The 12,289-nt window shown below is 37.0% G+C and overlaps 1 protein-coding gene across 1 annotated transcript in view; it reads right to left on the bottom strand.

The window, feature by feature from the left end:
* The window catches only part of HMCN1 (hemicentin 1), a 442,670-nt gene that overhangs the window by 268,058 nt on the left and 162,323 nt on the right, over positions 1-12,289 (bottom strand). Inside the window, exons 6-7 of the mRNA XM_077763274.1 lie at positions 11,815-11,921; positions 392-512 (exon numbers count right to left, since the gene is read on the bottom strand). Of these exons, the coding sequence (XP_077619400.1) occupies positions 392-512; positions 11,815-11,921 (228 nt within the window). The remainder of the gene's footprint in view (positions 1-391; positions 513-11,814; positions 11,922-12,289) is intronic.

Below are 12,289 nucleotides of genomic sequence, written 5' to 3'. Positions count from 1 at the left end.
TTTTAGCCATCTACACACATAACACCCTCATTTTTCACCTTGACAACAAGGCAATTTATGGATGTTAGTAAAAATCTCAAGATCCACATCAGTAGTTTTCAAAGTTTAGTAAGTTTAGGAATCAACTGGGGTGCTTGATATAGTGCATATTCCTGTTTAGTTCTAAATCAGGACATCTGGTGTGAGGCCTGGGAATCTTAATTTTTAACAAGCTCTCTGAGTAATTTCATCAATATCACTGGTCTTACACATTGAGAAAAAAGTGACGAGGCCAAGAATATAATTCCCAATTCTGCTGAATGCCACAAAAGTATAAAATCACAGACAGTCTGAGAAATACTTTGCACTTGGATATCTGCTATTTCAATTTCGGTAATATGCGCATACAAACCTTGCACTGGTCTGCTGACTGTTTTTTTGAAATCCAGCGTGGGCTTTCGGGAAAAACCAGCTCGGAAATCAATTGTACTAAGGCCGGTGATGCGAACAGAGTGCCTTCCACTGCTAGAAGTCTGAAAAATGTTTAAAGACAAACCCCATGAGCTGATCCAGGTTGCCGGTCACAGTAAACACTACCTGGTATAGGAAACTACCAAGTGTTTAATTAGGACTGATGTCCAATAATTCAGGCTCTGATTTGGGTGTTCTAAACTCAACTATGATTCTATATCTTAAACGCAAGTTTTATAACACATATCCCAGGGGACTGCTCTAAAATAAAATTCAGTAACACTCTGCAGGCCCAATGGTATAAGAAGTAGATGTTCAGTCCCTAGTGAATAGCACTGAAGTTAATCTGTAAAAGCTCTATAAGGACATGGATCATTGTGGTTTTACATGATAGATGTTCAGCAAATACTGATGAATGAATGACTAAATCTTCTCCTCTAAACACTATTCAAGTTTGACTCTGGAAAAGGTCTCCTCCTTCTTCACATTTGGGAAGAAACACTCAGGACAAGCACTGAGAGCTGATCACTGTCCAGATTTTGGCCAATCAGCATCCTCGGCTCACCAGCGTCCTAGCAAAATCACTGGGTGCTTAAGACACAAATGTGCATAAAACATGGTCCCTACCCTCTAAGAACTCATGGCTAATGAGGGAGACAGATGGAAACATAGAAATCTTTAATATGATGCAGTATCAGAAATACATAAATGGTACACAGAAACACATAAAAGCAACATACTAGCCTGTGGTTTGGCTAAAACCTTCTAAAGGGAATGATGAACTAAATATTGAAAACTCAGCACTAAAGTGACTCATATGTGGATAAATAATAAATAATTTGGGTGAAGGAGCCACAGGATAAAATAATAACACTAATGTTTACTGAATGTTTCCTCTATGTCCAGACTCTTCAAATACATTGGCTAATTTAATTCTCATTACATTCCTATCAGGTATAAATCATTATCACCACTGCACAGATAAGCAGATGGGGCACCAAGTCATTAAGTAGCTTTCCAAGTTCACAAGGCTTCTTAACTACAGAGGTGGGGTTTTAATGGTAAGGTCAGGCTCCAGGGTCTTCACCACAGTGCTACATTGTCTCCCAAGAGCAAGGTTAAGTCAGAGTTAGCCTCTATCTCAGTATCTTTCACAATAAGAGCTGAGGAGCACCTACATCTACAACTATACAAAATCACTCGGGTTGTTTCTTGAAAATGCAGACTTCTAAGCACCAACCCAGATTTACTGAATCAGAGTGGAGTCTAAGAATCAACTTTTCAAAAACTCACCTAGCACTTATGAAAAAGAGTCCACCAGGGGCACCTCTGTGGCTCAGTCAGTTAAGTGTCTGACTTCAGCTCAGGTCATGATCTCACAGTTCACGAGTTCGAGCCCAACTTTGGGCTCTCTGCTGTCAGAACGGAGCCTGCTTGGAATCCTCTGCGCACCACCCTCCCTTTCCCTCCCCCACACACTGTCTCTGTCTCAAAAATAAAAAATAAACATTAAGAAAGAAAAAGAGTTCACCATATTTTATTACAGTGATCACCAAGATTCTCTTTCAAGGTAAAATGACCACATGATAGCAGCATCGATAGAATGCACTGAAAATATATGTGCCTCTATTATATATAATTATATATAAAATTGTAATCTGGTAAACAGCCAGATTAAGCCACACCATGATTAAAAACATGCCATTTCCAGAGCTCTACAAATGACACAGCCTTCCTAAAATCACTGTGATTCGTTGTTATTTAGCAACAAGGGGAGGAAAGATGAGGAAATATGTTCCTTGTCCCTTTCACTACGATATTTTTTCTCATTGAGCACAACCTACAAAAACTCAAAAAAAAAAAAAAAGGAAAATGAAGGTAAAAAAAGGAAAAACACACTGCCATAAAAACAGGTTTGTTGTATTCTTAGTGTAAATGAGGCTGCTAATTACTCCAGCTCATTTTCCTAAGGTTTACAAAGGACTGTATGTGTACGCGTAGGGTTCTCAGCACCACCACTTATTCCATTATTTCTAAAAGAAGATGTGTCATGGATTCCATACAGTAGAGCAAAGAAAATGGGGCAGTGGTGGTGCCTAAAGGCCATGATCCAGTTTTAAAATGGGATTTCCTAAGGGGTATACAAAACCTTGGTAAGTCTAATTTCAATTTCAACTGTTTTAGAATGACACAGTGCCTTACTGAAGACAGGATTGTTTCCTGATTTCATGTATGGACAATCAGAAGGGTCAATATTATGATGACTTGACTTATATTTATTCACTGACATCATATATTATCATTAATTGCTGCTCAGAAAGTCCCCCAAGATTGAGGTTACCAAGGGTACATATGACCCATAATTTGCCAAAAGACTGCCATCAGGTGTTAATTATCTTGCAACTGTGCTTTGTACAAATGAACTGACAAGGAATCCATTTTAAAAGTAGTGCTTAATATCAAAGTGACAAAATTAGAAATTACCTGTGTTTGAAAATATGGCATCTTCTATTACTAACCAATATGTTAGCAATAAAGCAGAGCTAATGAATAAGGAGTTCCTTATAACCCGTATAAAATTATGGTAAAATAAATTAATTTTGATCCTTAAAATACCACAGTAGTTGACAAAGTATATGGAAATAAAGACGTAGGTTTCCTGTTCTCTGGGCAATGCCCAAAATATGAAGAGTAATAGGTTAACCAAGCATTTTAACTTTGTGTTTCTATATTATAAACAGTCTGCTTAGAATTTAAGAGCGTTTGTAAACAAAAATATTTCCGAGTCCATTTTCATGTAAAATTATATCCAACTCTGTATTAATCAGGGTAATAAGATTGAAGGACATCACAAATAATCCAAAATTATGGTTTAAAACTAGAATAGAAATTTAAAAATTAAACTAATTTAGTTTAAAATAACCTCTGACACGTATGCATGCATTTATCATTCTCCAATCATTCTCTTAAAATAATGACAACAATATTTGGATAATATTTGGGGAACACAAAACATCACATTAAAATGTCTTTATAAGAAAGTGACAATAGTTTATAATTTTGTGTGTTATCTTAAGGTAAACTATTATTTTAGTCTGCTTCTTAGCTGAGCTCCCTTTTTCAAATATTAGTGTTAAGGAGAACAAAAGGTGGGGGGGTTGCCTGGGTGGCTCAGTCAGTTAAGCATCTGACTCTTGATTTCAGCTCAGGTCACGATCTCACGGTTTGTGGGACTGAGCTCCGTGTCGGATTCTGTGCTGACAGGACAAAGCCTGCTTGGGATTCTCATTCTTTCTCTCTCTCTCTCTCTCTCTCTCTCTCTGTCTCTCTCTCTCTTTCTCTCCCTCTCTCTCTCCCTCTCCCTCACTGCTCCTTCCCCACTCACACTCTCTCTGTGTCAAAAATAAATTAACTTAAAAAAATAACAAAAAGGTTTTATGTATGGTAAATAAACCAGTAAATGGCAAAAGGAGAAGAAAGAAATATTAACATATACAAAGTACGAACTGTAAAACAGACTAAATCTTTCATTTTGTAAATGATCACTTTTGATCTTTACAAAAGCCCCTCTGGGGGAGTATATTACCCTAATTTCAAAGATCAGGGAGAATAAGTCACAGATATAACCGGTGGCAGAGACATGGTATGCACTCAGTGAGGCTCCAGAAACTAACTTCTATAGCCACCCTATGTGTTTCTCATGATTATCTCATTGAATTTGATTATGCTGGTTTCAAGGAAAACACTGGAATATGCTGAACTGATCTACATAGTAGGAGAGTAATGCGGAACTCATAAGACTACTCAGAGGAGAGAAGTAGAGGCATAATGGGAAGAAAAGAAGAATGGGGCCAAGGAGAGAGCAGAAGGGGATAAGGTGCTTCAAGATATAACCTTAAATCTTCAGTTAAATTTACTAAACTCACAAGTCTTGTTATTAGTGGATTTCCTGTGATATTTTTGTTGAGGCCGAGCTTTGTCCTGCATCAAAGTACAGAAGGTGACAATCAACACAAAAATAATCAGGAGGCAGGGAGACCTAATAAAGTAAGCTTTCAGCAAACTCCGGAAATGGTGGTAGAAGGTTCCAGATTCTCACATATTATGGACATAGTGGGATTGGAGGAGAACTAATGATGTGAAGGTCCTGGAGCAACAAAGAATATGCAGCTAATTCTGTAACTGAATCAAACAGAGAAAAAGTCCAGCTGCATATTCCTTCCTTCTCTTTTCTCCTCCAAATTATTCTAGCAACATTAGTATCATTTTTCTTTATATATAATAAAATTAGTAAGACCACATTACTGACTTAATGTTTTTATGTTTGGTCTTTATATCATGTGGGTTATTTGAATTTGGCTCCAAGAAGCATCTCTCCACCATAGAATGTCTTGAAGTATCATTTATGCACAAAGTCACTCTAACCTCATGGCTTCTATAGTCAAGAAGAGGGAAACAGGAGCAGCATAATAGCTCCAATGAAAACAAGAAAATTTCTAGGCACTAAAACAGGGTTTGTGTGGGTTAGAAACTCTGAGATTTGTATTTCACACAGTATATTTATTCATACAATTTTTTAAAGTTCTCAATGATCTATTATGAACTTTATTCTGAATTACACTGAATTCCTCTCTGAATTCAATGTCATGAACTCATAACGACTCTGAATTGATTACCACTCTGAATTACAATGTCATGTTGGTCAAGCTGTAGAAGGGTCTACGTCAGGAATACACCGTGTGAGCTGAGTTGAGGCAAAGAAAAAGTTACACCAGATATCTACCGGCATCCTAAAATAATAAATAGGTAACCTTGATTCTCAAAGGAGTAAGAGAAAAGAAGGAGCAGAGTAGACCAGAGTCTAGGTTTCTGAATTGAAGTGAGTCTATGAGGAGTGAAGGAGGACAGGCTAAAATACCATGGAGCAAGCACCATGGAGAGCTCCAGGGAAAATCAGTTGTCCTCTGATCTCTTCCCAGTCGGTTCTACTGCAGAAGGATCTACTTCTTAGTTTAAGCATAAAGACCGATTAAATATATCTTTATACTGAAAGTCCCATAAGGTGATAACTGTGTCCTATTTATCATAGTATTTTGTAAATGTAGGTGTAACAAATCATACTAAAACCCCCCTAATGCCTAACTAATGTTGGTACTTTTCCTTAGATTCCTTAAGAACCAGCAAATGCCAGATTCATCAAGAATTCAATGAATTTTTCCAGAAGCATTATGCTAAGTTTGCTCACACATTATTTTATATAATCCTATTGCATCCAAAGATGATTTTATAACACCATAAAGAAACCGATGTTCAAAGAAATGATTGCTTGCCTAGGTTTAGATAGCACATTAAATGGCAACTGCTCCAAGTTCATTGCTTTTTCTTTAGTACCCAAGTCTATGCATAGCATTTTAGGATAACATCATCTCTGGGTTGATTTGGACACTACGGCATAGAAGATAATGATACCCTCCAACTATTCATTTGCCATTCTACATTTCTAAATACACTTCCATTAGGAGAGGTCAGGTTGATGAGTAGAATATTGGTAAACTGCTTTCTGAATAAAAAGCCTTAATTATGGGCATTTGCCAATTTCTGTGGTGTAAATTCTACCACCAAGGCTGATTTCAAGCTCCCAAGTTGACATTACTGAACACAGAGGTGGAAAGAAAAAGTGCATAATTTCCTCCCAATGAGCCATTATGAGTTAGATCCAGTATACCATGAGGCCATAATAGGAACTAAAGTGTGCTAAAGTGTGTCACTCACAGAGATATCTGTGTCATTCCAGGAGTGACCCAAATTCCTTTTTTTTTCTTTTCCAAAAATTGAATGCACATTCTCCAGTCTTTTCTCCCACTAAAATAACTGAAGAGGCTGAATGTTCTAAATTATGGTGGGTATACCACCAGCTTGGGTTCATGAGTGTGTAAAGTAGGACACCTTGTCAACATCCAAGGAACATGTAACATTAGTAAGGAATTAACTTTCTTGTATTAAGCCAGTAAGAATTCCTCCTACTACTAAAAGTGAAGCCTGCCCTCTTAAAAATTGAATCAAATGTGATTGATAGAGCTGGCTTTCATTTTATTTCCTAAAGAGTTTCAATATTTTATAAAAAATAAATATGCCTGGGGCACCTGGGTGACTCAGTCAGTTAAGCATCCGACCCTTGATTTCGGCTCAGGTCAGGATCTCACGGTTGTGAGATCAAGCTTCTGAATCAGGCTCTGTGCTGAGTATGGTGCCTGCTAAACATTCTCTCCTTCCCCCTCTCTCCCCGCCTTCTCTTTCTCTCTCTCCTCCTCCTCCCCTTGTGCACTCTCTCTCTCAAAAAAAAAAAAAAACAACCCAAAGTAAGAAAAACCATCATGTGTATCTGCATTGACAGAAAGTATAGAGATAATTTTCAATTTACACATATTCAAGAGTAGGACTAATTTTACCATTAATGTGTCAATAAGTAGGTATTATTTTCCCCATTTTTTTCAGACTTGGGAAATTAGGTAATTTCTTCAATGTCAAAGAGATATGAAGTAGTGGATCTTGAATTAAAACAGATGCAAACTCTTTTCAAAAGATTTGTTCTTAAGTGACATACTGTTCTCTAAAAATTAAGGAAATATGGTGGTTTCAAATATTTATTGAAAACCTACTATGGGCTGGGCATTGTGCCAGGCACAAAGATATAATGCCACCTAGGTTTAAGTACTATCATGTTATTAGGCATTGTATGTTTAGAGAAATGTGATATAAGGAAAGAAATGTACCCAAACCATGCATATGTATATCTATACATATATACATACATATATATACATACATACATATATATATGTGTGTATATGTATGTATATATATATATATAGTACATATGTATGTATATATAGTACACATAGACAAAAACATATACGTGTACAGGTATCTTTTTTTTTTTTTTTTAAGGAAACATTCTATTTGGTTGATAATCTGATACCAGCAGACTAAAAATACTGGGAAATTTTCCAGAAAAATCTACCATAAAGCATTCTATTGACCCAAAACATCTGAATTAATGCCACACCTAATCCATTTAAATAATACACCTGGTGTCATCTTTAGGCTTATTCAAAAGAGTCACCAGGTGAAAATAATTGGAGGCCAGAATAATAATCTTCTTGTGTGGTCCTTCGTTGACTTGAGGTTTATTTAATTATGATTCCTACACAAGCTTATGCCACTTACGTACGGTTTCCAAAATACTTTTATCTTTAGAATATCCATTAGTAGTCTCTGGCAACCAGCATAGCTATGTAAAACCAAAATATTCCTACTAGTCTCAGAACCTCAATATAGTCATGTGGTTGGGTACACTCCTTTCTCTATTTGGAAGATTATCTAAGGACAGTGTATCCAAATTTACTTAATGGAAAAACGTGCCCCAAGGGATGTGTTGGATTACATGATCACACTGATAATCCTAGACTAAGAGAAACAGCTTGTGCCACCCAAACCCAAAGGGTGCTGACAATTATTTAATACCTTCGTAGGAAGTTCCCCTTAAGGAACAAAGTTTGGCCTGACAGTTTTTGTGGTTATGTTCAAACATTGTATATGTAGATATAGCTGACTGAATGGAAAATTTGTATTGCACAGAAATGAGATCCAGGATTTGTAGCCTCTCTACAATAGAAATTTAGGGACATAAAGCAACATTCTCTTGTGCTTTTAATAAAACCTTGCATTCTTTTTACTCATCTATTTTTAACGTGTTTTTACCTGCATCAGAGGCAGCCTAAAACACTTGAGTCATTTATGTGAACTATACAGATGAGTAAACTCATTGTCTATTTTGTAACAGTGTCCTAAGAAGTTAGAGAAAAGTAATTACCAAGGTTTTAGAGGAAAACTATGGAAGAAAAGAAATTGCCACTCTCACAGCACTTTAAATCATGCACAAATTAAAGAGTTCCATGCCAGCACACAACTAAATCAACTCTTCTACCTGCTTCCTTGGATATTATCAGAATAAAAGCATTCATTTTTATTCACGAATATTTATGCAACACTTTTCTGGACGGATATTGTGGCACATACCATTGACAAAATTTGGTCTAGAGTAAAATAGGAAGAGAAAATCTGTACAGAAATATATACAAGGGAAATTATCAAAAAGGGAGGTGCAGAAAAGTTGCAATAGAAAGCCAGAGGGAAAAGAGAGCCTTTTAATGGAAAAAAGTCAGAAAAGGCTTGATGAAAGTGTCATTTGCCATGAAAGTTAGAAGTCAGATGGAAAGGAAGGGCATTCTAGAGGTGCCCGGGTGGCTCAGTCAGTTAAGCGTCTGACTTCAGCTCAGGTCATGATCTCAGGGTTTGTGGGTTCCAGCCCCTCGATGGGCTCTGTGCTGACAGCCAGCTCGGAGCCTGGAGACTATTTCAGATTCTGTGTCTCCCTCTCTCTCTGACCCTCCCCTGCTCACACTGTCTCTCTCTCTCTCAGAAATAAAACATTAAAATAAAAACATTAAACAATTTTTAAAAAAGAAAGGAAGGGCATTCTAGGAGAAGGAACAACTTAAGAGAAAACACGGGTAAGGAGAATGCGGTAGGAGATAGGGTGAGAGATAGTACAAAGTTACATTTGATTAGATTGTACGTGAAAGTGATAGACAAGAGTTAAAAGGATTGGTTGAGGCTCAGTTGAGTGACCCTGGAAGACCATGCTAAGGGCAAATAATAGATAGTTTTCCATACTTGGGATGAAACCTGCTATGTGAAATATTCAAAAAGCCATTATGAATTCTACTGATAGAGCAGACATTTTCCAGATAGCAGAGTGCATGGGAGATAGCACCAGACATAATACTATCAATCGCAGACATTTCTCTTGAGAAAGTGCACATGTGAAACATTATCACTCATTAGCCATCGAAAAGGGAGATCCAAAGTCAGCAGTGATATTTATGTCTGTGGGTTCAGCTCAATTTCTTTTGCATCAACCTGATATATTATTTTGGTATTTCATATAGGAGGAAAATAATGTTATTATCTTTAAATTGCATTGTAATGCATATCCTTTGTTTAGCTACCACTAATTGTACTCTAGAAATGCTGTGACATCAGAACCAAGGCTTTTTTGGTGAGAACTAGATACAAATTCAGGATAATATGATAATAAATACTGTGTCTTTTCATTGTTTCCTTAATTACAGGAGTCTGAACTTACAGGCTTGTCTAAACAGAGTCCCCATCACCTCATCCCCTTATTGCTTCCCTCCTCACTCACAGAGTAATCCTCAGTGCTTTTCTATTCTAATTATCAATTAAAATGTGCTTAGTGCCCATTAAGTATCAGGGAACATGGCCAAGGGCAAAACTCCATAAATGTTTATTGAATGCATGACTGAATGGGTAGATGTGTTAGGCACAAGATACAGCAACAGCCATGCAATATTTCTCTACTTCTGGGCAAGAGTTTTACTAGAGGAAATACCATGGGTAGCCATCCAAATCACCTGCAGAAGTTCATATACTTTGCAATTAGTTGCCAATAATACAAAAGAAATGTCATCACTCGTACATATTTCACAATCAATAACTGGATGCTTATTCATTCTGAAGCAAGAAGAAATTGCTTCAGTGAACTTGCTAGTCAAGATTGTTGGCTTAGGTCACACTTAAAGTATTTGAGGAAAAAAGAGACTAAACCTCCTATACTCTCTACTGTGGCAATAGAAGGTCAGACTCAACCCTAGTCATAGACTGGAGGAGTTGGTTAAAATAACTATAACATCCAATTTGGCTACATTTGTTTAAAATATAGTAGTATAACATTGCATCGTTACAACTGAATGCCCTCAGTAAATACTAAGCACCTAGTAAGTGCATATGGAAGGGGGTGAATAAAACAGGAAGATGGGGCCGTTACATTTCACATTGCCTTTTCACCCAAACCCTTATCCCATATTTTCTACCTCCAAATAAAAATCCATAGGGCAGTTTCTACTTTCCCTATAAGACTGAGAGTTCTGAGACTAAAGATATGATATTCTAGGGCTTGAATAGAGTTACAGTGGAAGCTTTCATTCTTTAAGCTGGGAAAGTTAATACAGATATTCTTTTTAAAAGGAAAAAGCAAACAAGAACAAAAACTGGCATGCAAAAATGGCACCTCAAATGCCTGGGGTATGAACACCTCCATGCACATACAGCAGCTCTCACATTTCAATCAAGAGCCCATGAATTCCTTTTTTTTTTTTTTTTTTTCATGTAGGGAAGCTGAGATAGCAAGAGTAAATGATGCAAGGGGTATCTTCATTTGAGTTATCCCAGAAGGATTCTAGAGCAAGTTGTTTATTTGGGAGGTACAAAGGATGCTCATAGGAAGAGGGGAGTGATACAGGAAAAGGAATGTAGCCCCATAAGGGCATGCTTTTAATCCCGCTCCCATATGGACAACTGGAGTTTATTCCTGCCAGAGACTGAAAGCTGCTCCTGAGGGGTTTAATTCTCTGGCAGAACAGCCTTCTTCTGTTCTGGAAAAAAAAAAAACCTCTTAGGCACAGAAATGCAGATACTAGAGTTGAAATTGGGCCAGGGCACATTGAAAAGCCTGAGAAACATGGACAAGTGGCTCAGAACATCCACTACAATGCATCACACATATAATCTACAGCAGAACTGGATTTCCATTTACTCTCTCCAGAGTTCGGGGAGTGTATTCTCTCCTCTGTATTAGCATAATGCAATGCTCAGAGTGAACATATATTACATAATGTAATTCTAGGATCCAAATACCATATTAGGTTCAAGTAAACAGGGAATGTAGATCCATCCAAATAACAATAGCCAACACAACCTGAGTGCTTATTTTGTAACAGGAACTATGCTAAGTATTTCATTTGTATCATATTAATTTTATTCTTAGCACCATTCTATGAAATAAAAGAATATTATTTTTATCCCGACATTAGGAGGAGGAAAGCAAGGCACAGAGAACTTTACAGCCCGAGGAAATGAAGCTTTTAAGTGGCAGCATAGAGATTCCCACCCAGGCACCCCCATACTAGAGCCTAGGCCCCTAACCATTGTTCTCAACCAGCTCCATCTCTGATTGTTTGGGGGAAAGAAGATGGATAAAAAAAGTCAATCTACAGGTTTGATTATCAGAAAACTATCTGACAAATTTAAGTCTGCCTTTCATGGTCATCAAAATTTAACACTACCAAATTCACGTGATCAAGACACCTTTACAAATGTATTATGCATACTGTTTTTTAGTAAAAGCATTCTTGTATTGCAAGAAAAGGTATAAACATTGTATACACTTTCTAAACTGCCAACATTAAAACAAAATAAATAAGCTTTGTAAAATAACCATACCTTCACTGTCCACATTCCAGCCTCTGGCTCTTTAACATTCACCACCTTGGCAGAGTTATGGATATTTAATAGCTCATTCAGGCCAAATCCTTTTTTTATCAGCTTCCCTGAAAGGCAGACATAAAGGTAACAAGCATAAGCTTTCTTTCAGCTATGTGTATTAGCTGTGTACATTTCCAGGATAAATTACCCGAGGGACATTTGTGCCTATAGCTCAGAACATTATTTATATCTAAACATGGTTAATTTTAGGGTTTCTGGACATTGAAACTGAAGGAGCAGATTCCCCATTTGCTATGAGGATTTGGTCTTAAAACAAAAATAACAACTGGCAGACTGCAATCACATTTCCAAAGCCAGCCTAGATAACAATTATTATGGCCACTGAGAAGTTATGTGCAGTTACTAGAGACATTTAGATTTAATAGGTGGCAAGAACAGTAAACCAGAATAAATGTCTTTTTGGAGATCACTC

Source organism: Crocuta crocuta, unplaced genomic scaffold (genome assembly GCF_008692635.1).
Source record: "Crocuta crocuta isolate KB4526 unplaced genomic scaffold, BGI_CrCroc_1.0 scaffold3, whole genome shotgun sequence".
NCBI lineage: Eukaryota > Metazoa > Chordata > Mammalia > Carnivora > Hyaenidae > Crocuta > Crocuta crocuta.
This window is presented reverse-complemented; position numbering and strand designations above follow the sequence as displayed.